Here is a 21,590-nt window from a genome sequence, read left to right on the forward strand (position 1 = left end):
GACCGTTGACTAGGATGCATGGTCCCATTATGCTGGACATTCCAGATAGCATCTTTAATATATAGCACACATGAAAAGTTCAAATGGATTTTTAGGTTCTTTGTGGTTTGAAAGCTAAATAAACTCCAAATTGCTGAATATCATACTTGTACTTTACTTACCATTTTTCAAGTAAGAGGGGTTTTATCAAAGACTGCCTCTTTATATAAACACAGTCTGTTTGCTTAAAAAAAATCCTATTCCAGAAAGATTACAAAAAACAGCATCTGCAGACTTTGACTGCTTTCATCCAAATAACCTGAAGAGCACCACGTTGCACGTTCTGCCTTTTTTTGGTGTGCATATAGGATTAGGATTAGGATTTATTAAATTTATATGCCGCCCTTCTCCCTAAGGACTCAGGGCGGCTCACAACAATATAAAATTAAGAGACATAAAATACAAAAATTAAAAAAGAATTAAACAATGAATATAAGAAATACGGGACAATTTAACACAATAAAAACCAAATTAAAAACCATAGTCAGTCCAGGCTCGCTTGTTGGAACAACCATGTCTTCAGGTCACGGCGGAAGGATCGAAGGTCAGGGGCCATCCGCAGCTCTGGAGGCAGTTCATTCCAGAGGGTCGGCGCGCCCACAGAGAAGGCTCTCCCCCTAGGGGTTGCCAGCCGGCATTGCCTGGCTGACGGAACCCTGAGGAGGCGACTCTGTGGTAGCGAACTGGGCGATGGGAGGTTGACATTGGCAGCAGGTGGTCTTGCCATGTAGGGCTTTAAATGTAATTACCAGCACTTTGAATCGTACTGCAAAGTCTTGTGTGCAAAGCCAATTTGTCATCCTCCCATTCTCTATTATAAATGCTACTGGTCAAAATATTATCCTCATGCAGATTTTGAAAACCCCCTGCAGATTATGTAATTGATTTACTCATGAGCCTTCTCAAACCATTTCAAAAGATACATTCTAGATTTCTTCCCTTTACATATTTCTTCCCCATGCTACACTTCAGCTTTTCCTAATACATGGTCTTGTACCATATGTGTGGGGAGATTAAAATTCCCACACAACATGGTCAACAATCATAGAGATGAGGAACTGTGGGGACAGTTATCCCAGCAGAGTTTAGCAAAGACTAGCATACATGTTTGGCTGGTGTCCTGCAAGATGACAACCACAAACTTCCATACTTTGCCATTGATATTTGCAGGTCAAGCTGGGAGATGTTATGGTTTCAGTGTAATGTAAAGGGATCCTTGCTGTCCTGGAGTCACTTTTGCCATTTAGATAGACCAAGCCAGACTCTTTCAACTAAGGGAGTGAAGGCTTGTTTAAAACTAGTAAGGGGGATGTAACAGTTTGAGATGAAGAACTAACAGAGTGCTAGTTGTTTGTTCTGTCTATTAAACTAGGTTACTAGCAATTATAACTAAATAGTAGAGATAGAATAGGGCAGACATGTCAAACACAAGGCCCGGGGGCCGGATCCGGCCCGCGAAGTGGTTTCATGCGGCCCGCGAAGCCATCCTGAAAACAGTGAGAGAACGGCCCCCACTGCCTTGGCCCTGGCCCAGAGACCCTCCTTCTGCCAGAGACCCTCAGATCTGTCCCACTCCTGCCCAGGCCCTCATAGGCACCCTCGATGCGAATGATGTAGAGCTGGCCACGCCCACCCAGTAGGCCATACGCACTCTAGCCACGCCCACCCAGTAGGCCACACCCACCCTGGCCACACCCACCCGGCCCCCTGAGGGCAACCACAATGCTGATGCGGCCCTCAATGAAATTGAGTTTGACACCCCTGGAATAGGGTATCCCATAGGTCGCTAGGAGTGGTTATATGGGAGCTGGTACTCCTTGCCCAAAGCATTTACTACCTGAGGTTGCTTCACTGCCTAATAGTGGTGCCTGTTTCAGGAAGAACTATGGCTACCATTCAAAAGTTGGTCTTCAAAAGAGCATTTTTTTTCTAACAGTCTGTAACTTAGCAGGAATTGGGAGTAGCAAATTCATATTAGCAGACAAGGGTCTTTCCTTAATATCAATGCTGACTTTGCATTTTGCATTTAGATTGGCTTTAGGGCATCACTTCTTTCTTACTGGCTTTAGGACATCATTTTCTTAAGAAGAACTCTTATCCTTCAAAAACTCTTTATCTTTTAATTCTTTTTTTTCCTTGTCTCCGTACTGATGATGATTGGTTCCACTTACTTACTGAGGTCATCACTTCATCAAAAATGAGAACCAGAACAGAGCTGAAAAGGACCTTGGAGGTCTTCTAGTCCAGCCCCCTGCTCAAGCAATAGAACCTATATCATTTCAGACAAGTGGCTATCCAGTCTCTTCTTAAAAACCTCAAGTGATGAAGCACCCACAATGTCTGAAGGAAAGCTGTTCCACTGGTTAACTGATCTCACTGTTAGAAAGTTTCTCCTTAATTCCAGTTGGCTTCTCTCCTTCATTAGTTTCCATCTGTTGTTTCTTGTCCTGCCTTCTGGTGCTTTGGAAAATAAATTGACCTTCTCCTTGTGGTAGCCTCTCGAATACTGGAATACTGCTATCATGTCCCCTCTTTATATTATATTATCTGATTCCCCAAGGCTTATGTTGAAGTAAATGTGTTAGTACGAGGGCAATTCAGAAATAAACCTCCATTTGGTTATCAATGACAGACATTCACAGATACAGAACTTTTATTATACACATTAGAAAACTACATTACATTACTTTTCAAAATAAACACCATTCAAATTGAGGCACTTGTCATAACATCTTATTCCTTTGTAGTAGTCGCTCGGCACCAAAATCTGGGCTGGGGGTGTGTGTTGATCAAAAACATCCCAACAGAACTGCTTCAAAAGTTCTTGGGTGCATCTAGCAGTGTGCGGGTGAGCATTATCGTGAACCAACACCACACTGGAAATCAGAATGCCCCCCACGCTTGTTATGGATGGCTTGCCTGAGTTCTCGTAACATTTCACAGTAGACTTCTGAATTGATAGCTGAACCACGCTCCATGAACTTCACTAGCAGTACTCCTTTGGCATCTTCACATTTTCTATGGCACCACTTGCAGTGTGGTGTTGCTCGCCCACACACCAGTAGATGCACCCAAGAACTTTTGAAGCAGTTGTATTGGGATGTTTTTGATCATCCCCCCCAATAGCCCAGATTTGGCGCCGAGTGACTACTACGAAGGAATTTCAAACCTTGTAAGATGTTATGACAAGTGCCTCAATTTGAATGGCGATTATGTCAAAAAGTAATGTAATGTTGTAGTTTTCTAATGTGTATAATAAAAGTTCTGTATCTGCTTGTGTCTGTCACTGATAACCAAATGGAGTTTTATTTCTGAATTGCCCTCATAGAATGCCTAGAATGCCTCAGATCATTCTATATGGATTGGAAGGGGGGAAACTACAAAATTATAGAAAGAACTGGTAACCTCGTTCACCACTTTCCCTACATATCCATATTTAAGGACAGTCGCAATAGATGCCCACAATAGTCTAATGGAATTTGCTACTGCAGTGTGATGTGTAAGGCTATCAATGGATATTGCTCATGACCACCAGAATGGCCTCTTACCAGCTGTGAGAAATAGGAGAGTATCACTGTTCTAATCGTCTTTCCAGAGGCATCTCCTTATGGGCCACCATGGGAATGGAATATTGGACTAATGAGGTTTTTAGCTGTCCCTTTCATGTCTTCACATTTTCAATGTGTAATTCACTCTGTCAGTTGCACATATTTTGGCTGTGCAAAATGGTATCCTGTTTTTACATTTAAAAAAAAATGTGTGTATGTGTGGTGGTGGGGAGTAGAAGCAGCTCCAGAACAAGCATCTTTACTCCTCTCCCGTGGAAAACTTGTGTCTGCTGTGAGAGATGTACGCATTATTATTTTTACATCTCCTCGGAACTGTAGTAATAGTTGAAATAAAAAAAATATCACACTCTCGTGATGACTTACCTGATTTATTTAACAGGCTGATTGCCCTGATCCATCAACATTTCAATTTTCCTCAATAATAATATACAAGACTGTAAGGCTTTTCTTCACCAATTTTGTCCTAAGGACTTGGGTGTTGGGTTAAGGCCAGGTTTGTGTCCACTTCCAGCCACAGTCAGTAGGTGACCTTGGCAATCACTCTTTCAACACAACCTACTCCAGACAATGTGGTGAACTAAGGGAAAGATTGATATAAAGGGGTGGGAGGGGGCCTGCATGTGTACAAGCCTCCTGAAGCTCCTGGAAGAAAGGTAGGAGATGCCAACTTAACAAGTAAATTAATAAAAATAAATAAAAATAAATCAGCATTCCATGTTAAGCAGCTGCCAACCTGATGCAGCCACTCTAGATCAAGCATAATGTGCCAGGTATACCTTCCAAAGAACATTATTTTATTTTCAGGAACACTACACAGGAACAATTTACAGGTGGCAGCAAAAGGAGGCAAACACAGACTAGGCATTGATAAGTAAGATTATACAACAGCAGAATGAAATTTAAAAATAATTGTCCTCATTTGCTGGGAGAAAAGGAACATTTTTTTACACCTCATTTCTTGGGATAGGAATCTCCATATGGTAGATGTGGCCATTGCTAACTCTGTCTCTGAAGGTAAAGGCATGTACAACTTAAGTACACTGAGCAGTTGTAACAGAGAGGCAAGATCAAAGGGGGAACAGGAGACAGGCTCACAGGAATCAAGTCACAAGCCACTTAGCTCTTACAAGCACCATGAATTGTATATGAAAATGCACTGGTAGCCAATGTACTGTAGCTGATGAAATAAAACTTTTGCACAATCCCAGTATTTTTCCCCCCAGTCAAAAGTCGCACTACAGTAATCAAATCAGCAAGTGGTTTTCTGTAATTCAGTTGATGGAATAATGAACGTATGTGGAACCACGGCCAAGGCTGATCTAATCGGCATCAGACTCATTCAGCGTGCCAACTGAAGCAGCGCAAACTAACTCCTGTACGTTTCCGTCTTTGTTACATCCAGTCTCTGTAGGTTTCAAATGAAATATTCTGTAGTTCTAAACATCAGATTCTATAAGGTTTAGGCATTCTGGCATGCTATGATTGGCATCTACAATATTTACAACCACAGTGAAGTTGACTGCAGGGCTATGTGAACCCTGCAATTCTTTTGGTGATTGAGGATTGTTTGTACAGTTTTTAATTTAAAATATTCAGATTTGTCTAAGATCAAGATTTGTAGGGCAAATGTTTCTGCAAAAAGAACCCAAACCAGGCCAGATTTAATTAGCCTACTTTATATTTGAACATGCCCTTCCATATCCAAGGAGAAGATGATTTGGATAAGGAGGAGCTATCTACTTGGAGCGATACAGTGAGGGAAAAAATATTTGATCGCCTGATGATTTTGTACGTTTGCCCACTGACGAAGAAATGATCAGTCTATAATTGTAATGGTAGGTTTATTTTAACAGTGAGAAAAAGAATAACAAAATACGGAAAAATGCATTCAAAAAAGTTATAAATTGATTTGCATTTTAATTAGTGAAATAAGTATTTTACCTCTTCGCAAAACATGACTTAGTGCTTGGTGACAAAACCCTTGTTCGCAATCACAGAGGTCAGATGTTTCCTGTAGTTGGCCACTAGGCTTGCACATCTCAGGAGGGATTTTGTTCCACTCCTCTTTGCAGATCCTCTCCAGGTCATTAAGGTCATTAAGGCTGACATTTGGCAGCTCGAACCTTCAGCTCCCTCCACAGATTTTCTACAGTAAGGGACTAAGGTCTGGAGTTTGCCTAGGCCATTCCAGGATCTTAATGTGCTTCTTCTTGAGCCACTCCTTTGTTGCCTTGGCTGTCTGTTTTAGGTCATTGTCATGCTGGAATCCCCATCCACTATTTTCAATGCCCTGGCTGAGGGAAGGAGGTTCTCACCGAAGATTTGACAGTACATGGCCCCGTCCATCGTCCCTTTGATGTGGTGAAGTTGTCCTGCCCCCTTAGCAGAAAATCACCCCCAAAGCTTAATATTTCTACCTCCATGTTTGATGGTGGGGATGGTGTTCTTGCAACATTCCTCCTCCTCCTAACACGGCGAGTTGAGTTGATGCCAAAGAGCTCGATTTTGGACTCATCTGACCACAATACTTTTGCCCAGTTCTCCCCTGAATCATTCAGATGTTCATTAGCAAACTTCTGACGGGCCTGTACATGTGCTTTCTTGAGCATGGGGACCTTGCGGGCACTGCAGGATTTCAGTCCTTCACGGCATGGTGTCTTACCAATTGTTTTCTTGGTAACTATGGTCCCAGCTGCCTTGAGATCATTGACAGGATCCTCCCGTGTAATTCTGGGCTGATTCCTCACCGTTCCCATGACCATTGAAACTCCATGAGGTGCGATCTTGCATGGAGCCCCAGACTGAGGGAGATTGACAGTTGTTTTTGTGTTTCTTCCATTTGTGAATAATCGCACCAACTGTTGTCACCTTCCCATCAAGCTGCTTGGCGAGTCTTGTAGCTCATTCCAGCCTTGTGTAGGTCAACAATCTTGTCCCTGACATCCTTGGACAGCTCTTTGGCCTTGGCCATGATGGAGAGTTTGGAATTTCATTGATTGCTTCTGTGGACAGGTGTCTTTTATACAGGTAACAAGCTGTGATTAGGAGCACTCCCTTTAAGAGACACCTGAGAGCCAGAAATCTTGCTGGCTGATTGGGGATCAAATACTTATTTCACTCATTAAAATGCAAATCAATTTATAACTTTTTTGAAATGCGTTTTTCTGGATTTTTCTGTTGTTATTCTGCCTCTCACTGTTATAATAAACCTATAATTACAATTATAGACTGATCATTTCTTTGTCAGTGGCCAAACATACAAAATCAGCAGGGGATCAAATACTTTTTTCCCTCACTGTATATTACTGTGCAATAACTTATGCTAGGTAATTGCTATTCTTACCTATTGTGAACACTCATACACAGTAAGTATAAATAAGTACATGAAAGAGTATCCTGTCAATCTTTCTAGCTATACACCCAGAAGCCTTAAGTTGTGAACTTGGGCCATAAATAGCAGAGCATCCTCCAGGAGCCAGCTCTGAAAGACCACAACCCCTCTAAGAAGTTTTCCAGACCACACATTAATGTAGAATAAATCAACATGTATTATTCACATATTTCACAATATTCAAAATTTTTCCAGCTGTCGTCTTTAACAGCATTAGTTTGATGTTAGGAATTGCAGTTTCCTCATATTTGTGTGTCTTCTGCAATTACAAATTGTGTCAAACATGATTAGGTAAATGTCATGGCCTCTTACCGAATGGTACACAAAAAGAACAATGCAAACAATAAGCATTAAGCACCAATTGTCATTTTTTTCCTGCACCGGACTTATGAATCTTCTCTTCTGGTGTTCCACAGGGACAGAAAAGTGAGCAATATGGTGACCTTAAAGATATAAAAAGCTAAGTTAAAAGGACATGCCTCAATATCTTTTCTAAAAATAGAGATTGGGACCAAACCAAGTTCCAGAGAGAATTTGTTCCATAGCCCGGTAACAACCTCTTAATTTAGTAAGTTATGATTGAGTTCCTTGAATAGATGGTGAACACAGATATTTTTAATTTGGCTAAACTGATTTTATTCCTCTCCCTCTTCTGTTTTCAGCTTTCCCTCCAAGGAATGTAGGATTTAGGGGCCTCCAGATATTTTGGACTTAAACTCTTCTTAATCTGTGGGGCCAGTGCAGAAGGCTATCTTCTCTCACCGCACAATGTTTTGCCCTTGGTGTTTCCTTCATTCGTAGATACCTTCTCATGGGCATCAGTTCTGCTTCAGAAAAAGTCTGTTCTGTACTAAAATAAAATACTATGATGTTCTTATGGCTGTTTGCTTCTATGTCTTTTTATATTTGTGGCACTTCTACTAATAGAAGAAAACATTTGTAGTTCACAGCTGAACTGTGGGGTCCTTGGTGCTCTCTAACAAGCTCAGAGAGCACCAAGGACTTCACAGAGTTGCTACTGTTTGTATAAGATAAAGGCATTGGCACCTTAACCAAATTCAGTGGTTCATTCAGTGTTTTAAAAGACATCTTTGCAGAGAAACTCTGGTTATGATCCAGTCCAGTATTATTTTAAAAAAACCCTCCACCTTATCTATTGCTGGTAGTGGTATACTATATGTTAAGAGTGAAGGTCAAAGTCATCCAAGTAGATTTTGGGTCACATAATAGAGCATTTTCTTCTTTACCTTTATTTTATAGCCTTGTTCCCAATTTCTCCTCAAAATCTACTCAGAGACTTGGAAGATTCCCCCAGAGGAGACACTGATGAGAATTGAAAGATTGAAAACAAGGGGACTTGTCATCCCTGCTCTCAATGGATGATCCATGATCGAAATACCTCAGTAGGTTTCCCCTTTGGTACTACAGGACATTGTAACAAAATTTGCCTTTTTTATAGTTGAAGTATACCAGTGCTGAAATGAATGTGTGATCAGAGGTATGAAAATCTTGTAAATAGTTGTCACAAGATCCTGATGGCTAGCAATGTAAGAGAATGAAATAATAAAAAACTTCTAAGGCTATAGTAGTGGTGATGAAATAGTTAAATCATAATTCATTTGATAATGAGATAGACTCATAATATATTTAAACTCCATACACAATATGTTTCCCTAAAATGCTTTTCTGTTATTGAATAGTTAATCCGCACAAATAAAAAAAGTCTTATCCCTTGATTGAACTGGCAACAAACCATATTCCAGTTTTAATAATATGCTACAAAAATGTGTGTAGGATAAGGGGCATAGCTAGAAGGAAATGAATTTATAACAACATATTCTTTTGCAAGATGGTTCCAATTTCAATACCGCACGAATCATCAATTTAGAAAAGAAACTAGCAAGAGAGAAATTTGTAGGAATTCTGAGTGTTAATAATTTCCATGCAGATAAAATATAAAAAAGAAAATTTCATTCCTTGGCTAGTAAAGTTATTTGCATACAGGAAAGCCTGAAATAGATCATTGAATTAACTAATTATTCACATTTAGTTGTATGCAATTTATAATGCTCACAGTTCAAATTCTAATGAATTTCCACCGTGGGCCACATGTTTTAATATTATTATAACAGATCTGAAGTATTGTAGACAGCAGACTCCTGCAGGGTGAAAAACAGCCTTTGAAACGAAACTGAAGCGGGGAACCAAAAGCAATTCAAACTGATCTACAGCCTAACATATTCAGAAACCTGTGTTTCACAGCACAAGAGAAAAAGTTGATTATATCAGGTTTGTGATGCACTTCTCAATCCATAAATATCTGGGCTCATTTATTTGCAAGTTACTTTCTACCCTGTGAGATATTCTTTATTGCCAAGCAACTATATGATTATTATAGCATGTGTATATATATAGAGAGAGATATCCACCTTTTAGGTGTCAGCTTTATTGCAATAACTATTAGCAAAATGAAAAAAATAAGTATAAGGAAAGTGATAGGTAGGATCGACTTTAGCAGTTTTTAAACTGATAAATGTTTTAAGAAAACTAGAATCAAGGCCTGAATATTCTAAGCCATTACAATGAAACATATACTTTTGTTCCTTAAATTGTATTAAAGAATTCATACTGTGAATTCTTGAAATAATTTTGCCAAGCAGAAAGTTTTAATGAAAAACAGACTTACATTTAATGAAATATCTGATTAAAATAATGACTGGATTTAGTTTTTGATTTCAAGAAACGGTTGCAAGGCTCACCCAGAAACATTTGTAAAAACACCTTTATTTCTAATCTGGAAATCATGGAGGCTGTTTCAAGGCACTTGTGCAAAGGACCACGGACAGGCAGTCTGCCGCTTCGTTAGAATGCGCCCTACAGGCAAAATCCTAAATACAAGTCAAGAAAGATTGCTTGTTTATCAAACTCACTTGATAATGAAAGGACAAAAGAGACGTGAGATAAACTGGGAAGACCCTTCAATAAAACCAGATGTTGTGAATTATCAACTGGATTTCAAGGACCAGAGATTAGGTACCAATTTTGAATTTAAAGGCACCCAGCAATTTGTAAAATTGTAGGCTCATAGTATATGCGTTCCTCAGAGCACTTCAAACTAGAACCCACGAAACAGTATAATCATACATGGGGCTCTAAGGATCAACACAACTAAGCCAAGTTGGAGCAAAGGTTCGCAACTGTCGCAAAAGAAATAGTTATCTCTTGGCAACCAAGAAATGAAACAACAACAGTATTGCTTGGTTAATAACTATAATAACACATAAATATTCCTGGATTTACTGAAATGATTCCATGAAGAGAAAAGCGCAAATATTAGGTCAGAAAATCATAAAAACTAGTGATAACTTAAGAGTTGGGAGCTATTGAAAATAGGGCTGTTTTCCCACCTGACAAGAAACCTTGCATAATAGAGCTAATGTGAAGATAAGTGTCGCAGTGCTTTAGCAACTAATTAACTAGTTTTATACTGATACACCAAAAAAGGCATTCCTGTTTAATCGGTCAGCAAAAAAACAACAACCAAAAAACCAAAACAGCAATGCAATGCTGAGATACCTTCCCTATTACTGACGGCTAAAAATAGGATGCAGCAGAAGTGGTCCTTCTGAAAGGACATCATCAGTATTTTGCCTGCAAGCAGCGGCAGGCAAAAAGCAACCAAAGGGAATTTTGCAGGCACTTCCAAGGGCAGGGGATCAGCAGCTTTGCACGGGTGAGAATTTCACTAGTCCTTTACAACAAAATTATGCAGGTGGAGGGCGAAGAAAGAAAAAAAAAGATGGAGGAAAAGCTTCTGTGTTTTCTACTATAGCTTATATGGCTGACAGGGTCAGACTCCCTCTGGATTGCTGGCTAAATGGATTATTAATACTGTATATACATTTAAAATAACTGCAGATAGGAAAAAAAATAAACTCAGTCGATAAAGCTTCTTTAAATGAGAACCCTAAGAATACAGATAGTATGTTAATGGTATAGAGAACTATGTTTTAACTGAAAGTACATACTTTTATTCCTCCTTGTTGCTACATTTTACTTGTTAAAGCATAATGTAGTTTTCACACTGGGCAAGTTTCATCCTATGTTATCAAGAAATGTCTATCTCTATCTATCTATCTATCTATCTATCTATCTATCTATCTATCTATCTATCTATCTATCTATCTATCTATCTATCTATCTTCTGTGTCTATTTGCCTGAAAAGAGGCTTAATTTTCCTATAATTGTACGGACACTTCTGCATTTCATTCAATTCATTCCAACATGAAAAGACTTCAGTATGTCCAAGGACATTCAGTTCTGAAAACTCAAAATAAAAAATAACTTAGTGGTCTTTGCCCTGTTGTTATCTGGATTTCCTTTATATTGACTGAAATGTTTGCCAGAGAGATGAATATTCAAATAAACTGAATCTGAGAACACTTCTATATTTCAGGCTTGAATATAAAACCTTATGGTTTAAACACAAAGGAGGAAGTAATAGAAATAGCTGTCCGTGTGATTTGACGCAAACAGCAAGAGAGATTACGGTATCTCACAGGAAAAAAAAGAGCATTGGTATCACATGTAAAGATTCTGTTATATCTGATTCTTTGCTGTACATGCATTCATACATTTTTGTTTACAGAGAATTTTACATTTGAGAGTTCTTAATCTTAATACAAGTGTCAGCATCACATGATCTAGAAGGACCTGAGAACACACAAATCATCTTTGACCAGCTCGGAGTCAATTATGGGTTTCCAATAATGTTTTGTTTAGGAGAATTTAAAGGGCAGTATTAGGTCAGCAGAAAGTTCCAGCTGCTAATGCTGCCATGTGTCACAAGGACAACCAAAAGGGGTTGTTTATCACACATTTCACAGGAAAAGTGTGAAATGACTTTTGCATTATTACCAAAAAAATTAGTGTCCATGTCCGTGAATAAGGCTACCACATCTAGGCTGCAAAACAGTCAGCCATAGAGGGCACAAAACACACAGAACCTTCTAGCTTGCCACTACCTTTTAATGGGTGTCCAAATTTTTGCAGCTTAGATATGGTAGCCTCTGTATGAAGCCACTAGGAGTAAAGCTCAACTCAAAAAAGATTTTCTTTTTTTGTTTCCTAGGTACTGAACGTAAGTAAAATAACAAATAGGCAGCAACTATAACACCACCACTTGAAAAAGGATTTATAAGAGAATTTCTCTAGCTATATTAATAATAATAATAAACATGGTCTCAGCGTTCTATACCCTGAAAGCCACAAAGCAGTATTTATCGTATATCTATATTATTGACAAAAGTAAAATTTAATGCAATGCTTTAAACTGTCAGTTCTTAAAGTGCCTTATTTGAAAAGGGGACAAAAAAGAAATACTGGTTGTATATGGAAAAGTTCTTTTTTAAAAAGCATCTATTTTTACATAGATTTTGGATGGTCTTAACAGCAAATATTATTTGCATTTTAAAAAAAATCAACAGCACAGCAACCGAAAAGCGAAGTTTTATAAGAAATGAAGGAAATTATTCTTTTCAAAGGTTCTCTGCAACCAGTACTATCCCATCTAAGGTCCCAAGGGTAATTCATTTGATTTCTGAAAAGTATTTTACTGAGAATTAACCCTTTTGACTCTCTTCTAGCCCTTTCGCCCTGGCTGGGAAATAAGAGTATCTATTTAGACAAGTTCAACTTTGGCATTCGGATAAACAGCTACCACGTCGTATCCTTCTGGTGGTTTAACCCTTTCCTTGGCGTGTGTCTCACAGTATAGTTGTTCCTCAATGAAGAAATAGCCCCTTTGCTTCAGGTTGAGGCCACAGTCGTCACACATGAAGCATTCAGGATGGTAGAGCTTGTCACGGGCTTTCACTATTGTGCCACTGTTAGAATGAAGGAGAGAAGATAAGAAAGTTAAATATTAAAACCATTAATATTTCTTTCAGGTCCATGAGTTGTTACATAAGCCCAAGCAGTTCTGTTTCACCTGGGCACATCCACGGCCCCTAGGACAATGACTCAGAGGCTTTCCCTTCACTGTCTGCAAAAGCAAGCTGCTCCTTAATTCCACATCTCTGAGCCAACTGGATTCCAATGAAATCAGGGAATCCTCTTTTGTGCGGAGTTCCCACCAAATTTTGGAACAACACAGGTACTCCGGATCAAGAGACTAGCATTCATGAGCATTAAAGCTGCAATACATATTTAATTAGCCTTCCTATGAAAGAAGAAGTCCAGACGCCATCCTGCTCTTATAATTCCACCCAGCGCATAACAATGGTTTTATGGCCCAAAGCTAACAATGAGAGTTTAAAATGAAACAGATGGCACTTTTATTCGCTAGCTTTCCCAAACAGGACATAAACTATTACGGCTCCTGGGGAGATTCATGTACTTACACAATGCCATTACCGCATCTGGTACACTCAGGGAGCACCTGCAAGCCAGACATGGCTCCACCCAGTTTAGGGACTGGAGATTTAATGTGTCTTGGACTGGTCACTTTGTCGTACTTTTCACCTGTCAAGGAGGTCAGACAACATTTCAGTATTATTGATTTAAGGCATGTGTGGAATGTCCTCAGACATGAAAACCTCTTTGTTTAAATACAGGCAGTCCTCGACTTACAACATTTCATTTAGTGACCATTCAAAGTTACAAAGAAAAAAGTGACTTATGACCATTTTTCACACTTATGACCACTGCAGCATCCCCATGGTCACATGATCAAAATTCAGATGCTCGGCAACTGGTTCATATTTATGATGGTTGCAGTGTCCCGGGGGATCATGTGATCCCCTTTTGCAACCTTCTGATAAGCAGAGTCAATGGAATCCAGGTTTACTTAACAATCGTGTTACTAACTTAACAACTGTGACAAGTGAAGTTGTAAAATGGGGCAAACTCACTTAACAAATGTTTCATTTAGCAACATAAATTTTGGCCTCAGTTGGGGCTGTAACTCAAGGAATACCTGTAGTTTCTCCTTGAATTCAAAAGTAAGGAGTTGGCTTTATTGTATACACATATTCCTTCATCACCAGGATGACAGGAACATCCTAAGGCTGCATTCACAGAAAGCAGGAAATGCTCTAGAAATTAAAGGGATTTTTTCCTGAGCTAATACAGGGCTTAAGGGATGCGGTGGCTCAGTGGGTTAGGACACTGAGCTTGTTGATCAGAAGGTCGGCAGTTTGGCAGGTCGAATCCAGAGTGCCGCGTAACAGAGTGAGCGAGCGCCTGTTACTCATCCCAGCTTCTGCCAACCTAGCAGTTCGAAAGCATGTAAAAATGCAAGTAGAAAAATAGGGACCACTACAGTGGGAAGGTAACAGCGTTCCATGTGCCTTTGGCATCTAGTCATGCCGGCCACATGACCACGGAGACGTCCTCGGACAAGCACTGGCCCTTTGACTTTGAAATGGAGATGAGCACTGGCCCCTAGAGTTGGAAACGACTAGCACGCATGTGCGGGGGAAACTTTACCTTTACTTTACCTTAATATAGGGCTTATATGTCAGATGATATAAAGTTTAAGGAACAGGTGACCAGCATTAACCTTAAGGTGTTTATTTTAAAATGGTAGCATGACTATAAGAATAAGAAAGCAAGATATTATGGGAATATCATATGAAGTTCTGTTTTGCTAGATAAAACCAGAAATTTAAAAAAAACACGGGGAAAATGGTATGAGAGATATTTAAAAAGTAACAAAGGAAAGCTGGTACAAAAGAGCTGTATGAAGGAAACACAAGACAGATGATGTGCCCTAATTTAGAAAACATTTTTACTTTATGGATGGGGGGGGAAAGATATGACCTCTTGCTATGTAAAGGAAATCAAGCAAGGCAATAACACTGCTAAAGTGCACTTTTATAGCATTAGCATGCCAGATTTATTTGTTTTACTGTATGTCAGGATCAGAGAGACCTTTAAAGGTCTGTAATAAAAGCAAGACAGCATGTTAGGAACTGGCTCTTTTTAAGGATTATATTATGAAAAAAAAACTACGTAGTTTGAACTAAGCAGAAAAAAAGGGAACTCGAGAAATCTTTACATACAAGATTTTATACACAAAGCCTGTAATGCTTATGAATACACAGATATTCAGATACCAATGTCCACAGTCTAAGTGCTCTGCTTTTTAAACAGCCTATGCACGCATGCTTTGAGCCTTTGCTTGCTAATACTGATGTCAGTGTCCCCTTCCCCTGTTCTTTTTAATCACATACTCTGGGTGGTTTTCCTGATTTCCCCCCCCCCCTTTTTCTTCTCCACTCACATCAGTACTAAAATACAAAGACCTGCACTTAGAAGTGGAACTGTGTCAAAAGAAAGCAAAAATAATACCAGTAGTGATGTGCGCATTGGGCCGCAACCTCAAAACAACTGGAGCACTAGAAGAACGCCATTGGCGTTAACAAAGCCACGGTCAGTTGCAAAAGGCAGCTTTACTTGGAACAGCTTATATTAATAAACTTGGAGGAGGAAGGTATATTGGATATGTTTGCCAGCTGGAGTTCTTTGTAAAAATAATAAAGGCAGGATACAAATAAATAAATAAAATATCCTGTGATGATATCTTTAACACCATCTAACAACGTCTGCCTATCCCAGGTCCTTGGGAAGGACACGATAGGGGGATGGAAATGCCAAATCCAGCCTAAACAGCTAATGAAGAATCATTGTACATATGGTTTCTAAGACTGGCACGTACATTAAGGCAGGCATAAAAGAGGAACGTTTGATGCTTCTCACCATTCTCTCCAGCTTCCAACATGCCTTGCAGATACCGGAAAGATCCTGATTGCTTAGGTTCTGAAACAGGCCTTTCGTGATCTTGTAGCATTTTGTACACATCGGAGTCTGTGTCAATTCCATTTTTGTTCCTTGGTAGAGACCTTAGAGGATCGGCACTATTTGAATAGAAAATGAAGGTCAACCAATTGATGCCAACTGAAGGGGTACCAACCTAAAGTCCATTAAAGAAAAGGAGTCTTTGATGAGGACTTTCTTTCTCAATGTTTTCTAGAACTGTTTCATCAAACCACGAGCTTGATAACTGCAACTTTTGGCAAACAAGTCCTATGTCTGCTGATGAGGATTCAACCATTTGTTTCCCCTTCCTTGTTTCTGGAGTGAGGGTTGGTCATGTGCAATCTATTATATGCAAAAAAAATTGCCAATGAAAGAGCCCTTGAGTTCATTCTACTGGCTACTGAACGGTATATTTAAGACTAATCAGTAAGTGCAAGACAGCTGCTGCAGTTCATTGAATTACTGTGTTACACATGGATCATATTTTTAAAAAATGCATTAAATTAAATTACTGAAGGAATTGAAAGTCCTCCCACCACTGAATAATATTTGGCACTGGAGTTATTTTTTTGTTATGGCCAAACATTGTCTCAGGGATACTACTTTAAAAAAAAAACCTTCACTCCTTATAAATTCGATTCCTTGTGGATTGGGTTGCATTTAATCTATAGTACATTTGAAAAAGAATTAACGTTTGATGTTTAATTTGATGTAAATGGCAAACATATATGGCAAAGAAGTCAGAAATAATGGTCACACATACCATCATACTGGGTCCCTTTAGAGAGATCTCCCTATTTTGCCACCTATAAATTTGTGTGTGTTTGTGTGTGTGTGTGAGAGAGAGAGAGAGAGAGAGAGAGAAAACATATATGGCAAAGAAGTCAGAAATAATGGTCACACATACCATCATACTGGGTCTCTTTAGAGAGATCTCCCTATTTTGCCACCTATAAATTTGGGTGTGTGTGTGTGTGTGTGTGTGTGTGTGTTTGTGTGTGTGTGTGTGAGAGAGAGAGAGAGAGAGAGAGAGAGAGAGAGAGAGAGAGAGAGAGAGAGAGAGAGAGAGAGAGAGAGAGAGAGAGAGAGAGAAGCTCATTTCAGTTCAGCCTTATTTAAATGATGCATTCTGAAGCCCTAACCTTAACCCCGGGAGAGATGCAACAGTGTGCTGGACTACATAAAGTCCCTGAAAAACATGGACTGGGTTTGGAAATGACTGTCAAGAATGGTCACTCTTAAAAATGCTGGACTCTATTGCCACTATTTCAGCCAAAATTGCTGAAATTCCTCTGAATTTTTTTCACCTGGTTTCACCTTTATCATCGCGAGTGGAGTTCCTATTGCTTGTTTATTTGCATCTGGAATCAGTAGGAATTATGGATTCTAATTTGATAGATTTAAAACATCTAAAATATTTTTAACTAGTCCCCTTCCATTTTAGTATTATTCTATTCATGATATTAAAGGATCCCGCCGTGATCTGTTATTTCTCAAATGATCCGTGTTTATAAACTCCAGCTAAGAAATTATTTAAATGCAGTCTACAGTAATGTCCTTCAGATGATAGGAATTATGCTTTTAGAAGAGTGTATATTTAACACCAAAGTATGTTTGTACTTGGAAAATACAGCATCTTAACTTAATATATGGCCAGCCCCAAACTTCTATTCTTTTGAAATTATCTTATTCATACAATGTACTATGCAGGTCACTTGATGTGCTGTGTGCTTAAATCTAGCTGATAGCTTAGGGTTGCTATTACAGTATAAACCAAGCTGTCTGAATTTAATCTAGCAGATCAGACCAGTTTAAATCTCAGGCCTAAATAGTCATGTATTACAAAAATGTATCCTCATCCCATTTTTAACAGCTTCCTTGTGCCTATTTAAAACTATTACCTTGTAGCACTGCATATATATAAATTAAAGGGAGAGTGTGGTGTAATAGTTAAGGCACTAGGCTAGAAACTTGGAGACTGAGTTCTTAGGCACAAAGCCAGCTGAGTGATCTTAAGCTAGTCATTTTTTTCTTCAGTCCTCTAGAAGGAAGATAATGGCAAACCATTTCTGGAAAAACTTCCCAAGCAAACTGCATAGACTTGTCCAGGTTCTCTCCGAGAATTGGCACAATTGAACAGAAGGGGGAAAATAATAATAAATAAAAAAAACATTACACATGTTTTTTAGATGGCTTTACAAATGGGTATGGACATTCTCAATTATTTAGGTCATGGTTGTCCCAAAGGTGCTTTTCAAAAGGCAACTGGACTTGCTTGGTTTTTCCTTGAAAATGTCTCACTTCTCATTCAAGAAGCTTCTTCAGTTCTCAGTTGCCTTTTGAAAAGCTCCTCTGGGACAAATGGGAATGTTCCAGCATGAATTTCATTTTTCTTTTTCCAATTTATGTTGAAAAAAATGTATTAGGCTGCTATTTTAGCAATTGTGTACTAATAGATAAAGCATATATGAACACAAACACTGTTTTTTACCTATGGTCTGTTGAACGGATCATCATTTATTATCACATGCTAAGCTGTAAATCAGTTTAAAATCTATAACAAAGTGGGTTTGAGATAACTCCGAAACAATATCAACCAATGTGGTATGTTTTTTTTAAAAATTAGGCTATCCTACCTGGCGTATTACTAAACAGCATAAAGGTGGATAAAATTCCTCCATTTTGCTGCCATGTACTGGCCATCTGGATTTCTGGAGCCCAGGTAGTGTAGTTTTATTTTTAGTAAAATAGTTGAATGGTTGGCTGAATCACTTGGGAAAATAGTGCTAAAATGATTTTCTCAAGTATTTAAATCCATTTTAGGTGGTGGTGGTGGGGATGCTCTTCCAACAGAAGCACATAGTCGTTTTAGTGTGTGTGAAAGAGTGAAGATTTTCATCTGGAAAAAATGGTGCAAACCCTCCCCCCCACACACACACTTACCTTTTCGTACTGGGTGTCTGGACTAAAATATCCAGATGACCATTAAAGGGATGTGAAAAGTGAGAGCTTCCCCTTTCTCTCTACTGCCCTCTAGCAATTGCCTGCATTTTTACAGCACGGATGCAGCAGCCCTACTTCATTTATTCAATTCAGGCATCTCCAAAAGCAATTCCATTGTCATGCACCCTTCCATACCTTTGGAGAGTTGTGATATGGAGACCACTCAACTGTGAGGGCAAATTAGACTCTGGACTGTTGTTTGCATGCAGACGTGAAGGATTATTATATTGCAAATTTAGGGTCTGCTTGTTGTCTGTTGGACTTCCTCCAGGTGAAAAGGCCAGGGGTCTCCTGTTTAGAGTAGGTCCATTATCCTAAACAAAAGAAGAAATCATGATAAGTTGCCCTTGTCAGGAATAAACCACACCTTTCAGTAAATGGTAGTTTACCATTAAGTGGTCCAACAACTGCAAACAATATTTACTTAATACTAATGGAGCCTGTAAATTGGAGAATAAAGAATCAGCAAGAGGATCTGTTTGAGGAGGAAGAAAATAGATTTATTTCACATGTGTAAGACACCTGCTGTATGATGTCTGTTTTAACTTGTGTTGTATCTACGTTGATTGAAATAGATATTCAAGTTAGATCTAGCTTTGAGGAAACATTCTGATCCTAGACAAATAAGAAGAGATAAATGTATGGGTGGGCAGATGTAAACATGGCAGTTTAATGTCTGTAAAAATAATAGTGTTATTGTTTTTAAGCTCTGTAATCTATTAATGTGAAGTCAAGGGGAGCTTGACTAGGAAACAGTCATTATAGTCTGACATTATGGAGATACAATTAATTTGCACTCCCTCTCAATCAGGAAGACTTTTAAAACTATCTCTTTAAACTGCTGTTTGAATCTTAGAATGATTGCCAGTATCCATTTACTACTATATACTAAAATGCATCAATGATTTTATTATTTTAACAGTTAATGTATTTTATTATTTTTTAAAAAAATGCTCTTGTACCTGATCCAAAGGCTATGAGATTGGGACTTTTTAAAAAAAAAAAAACTGCTGTAAAGTGAAATTAAAAAGTATCTATTAAGACTCATGAGAAAAGAATACAACAAAAACATGGGGCCAAAGAAAGAAGGCACAGTGCTACAGTTATTTGGGGTTTCATTTTTAGAACAAACATGTATGAGTTTGGTTTTACAAAATAGAATGTCTAGTCATTTGTTTAACCACCTGCTGCCTGCGTCAACTTTAACCACCTGCTACCGGCGTTTAACCACCTGCTGCTGGCGTCAACTTCCCTCCGCCCTGTGCGTTCCCACAGAGAGGGCCTCCTCAGGGTGCCCCCGGTCAGAGAATGTCGGCTGGTGGCCCCCAGGGGTAGGGCCTTCTCTGTGGGCACTCCGGCTTTATGGAACCAACTTCCGGTTGAGCTCCGGACGGCACCGGACCTTCGCTCTTTCCGACGCGGTCTGAAGACCCATTTATTTGAACAAGCTGGCCTGGCCTGATGGGGGAAGTTAGGGTTTTTTAATTGGGTTTTATATTGTTACTGTTTTATCTGGGCAATTATTTAATTCGTTTTTAATTTTTGTATCCTCTATTTATATGTGCCCTGTTCACCGCCCTGAGTCCCTCGGGAGAAGGGCGGTATACAAATTTAATAAATACAAATACAAATACACGATCAGCAGTGGCTGGCATTAATAGGTTTTTCCCTCCTCTTCTCCCCCCTTCTCCTTTGCTGTCTGTTCTCATAACCATGCTAACCATGAAGGCAAAAGGAATAACGTGAAGAAGCAGAAGCCATTATCTACCTTGCCCATTTACCCTGGGCAGTGCTAGAAACTGAACCAAGGGGAAAATTCCTAGTGGAAATAACTACAGTAAAATGAATCTTACTTGGAGGACAGAAATACAGAAATGAGCAAGAAAAAGAGCAGTGAACTGGAGAGGATACTTTCTGCTGCAAGAAGTAGACTAAGAACTGTAAGCAGTTTATATAATTCAGCTCTTGGAAATAAATTCATTATTCTTTAACCAAGGGTCCAGGGAAAGTTAATAAAGAACAAACGACAACAGCAAATAGTGATACTGTAAATACGATGCCACTCATGAGGTTTGGTGTGGTGATTCAGGTACCAGGCTAGAAACCTAGGAGACTATGAATTCCAGTCCTGTCTTAGGCATGAAAAGCGGCTAGGTAGCCTTGCACTAGTCACTCTTTCGCACCCCAACTTACCTCACAAGGCTGTTGTAATGAAAAATAGGAGAAGGAAGAAGTATTAGATATGTTGGCTGCCTTGAGTCATTTATAAAAATAATAAACCTGGCATTAAAAAATCTACTATCTATCTATCTATCTATCTATCTATCTATCTATCTATCTATCTATCTATCTATCTATCTATCTATCTATCTATCTATCTCACCTCATAAATCTGTTCAGAATATTTATTTGCGAAGTCCATGTTATAGCTTCCTTCACATTCCTCAACTTATGTGAGTTTTCTATGCCTCTTTAATACAATGGAGTAAAAAAAGGTAGGGATGAATCATTGATCTCTCTCTCTCTGAATCCTAACAATATCCCTCATTTTTATACTTAAAATATAAATATTTTTTGTTTTAAATAACCTGACGTTTACATAAAGACTTCCATAAGCCTTTATAAGGAAGGACTTCCTCCTTCCGCTAGGTATTCAAGATGGAAACTGATTAATATTTATATATATTTGTATGTAAGGGTGTAGGTATATGCATCTGTTGTGTATTGCATGTTTATGTGTGTGTTTATGTATGTGTACGCTTTTGAG

At 38.9% G+C, this 21,590-nt stretch overlaps 2 protein-coding genes across 2 annotated transcripts in view; one reads left to right on the plus strand and one right to left on the minus strand.

Moving 5' to 3' along the window:
- The window catches only part of P4HA2 (prolyl 4-hydroxylase subunit alpha 2), a 291,582-nt gene that overhangs the window by 75,900 nt on the left and 194,092 nt on the right, over positions 1–21,590 (plus strand). The window lies entirely within an intron of this gene.
- PDLIM4 (PDZ and LIM domain 4) overlaps positions 7,986–21,590 on the minus strand; it is a 76,119-nt gene continuing 62,514 nt past the window's right edge. The window contains exons 4-7 of the mRNA XM_081319538.1: positions 18,959–19,137; positions 15,761–15,918; positions 13,402–13,522; positions 7,986–12,885 (exon numbers count right to left, since the gene is read on the minus strand). Of these exons, the coding sequence (XP_081175664.1) occupies positions 12,681–12,885; positions 13,402–13,522; positions 15,761–15,918; positions 18,959–19,137 (663 nt within the window). The 3' untranslated portion in view covers positions 7,986–12,680. The remainder of the gene's footprint in view (positions 12,886–13,401; positions 13,523–15,760; positions 15,919–18,958; positions 19,138–21,590) is intronic.

The sequence above is a fragment of the Vipera berus genome (assembly GCF_964194415.1).
Source record: "Vipera berus genome assembly, chromosome: 2".
NCBI classification, from domain to species: domain Eukaryota; kingdom Metazoa; phylum Chordata; class Lepidosauria; order Squamata; family Viperidae; genus Vipera; species Vipera berus.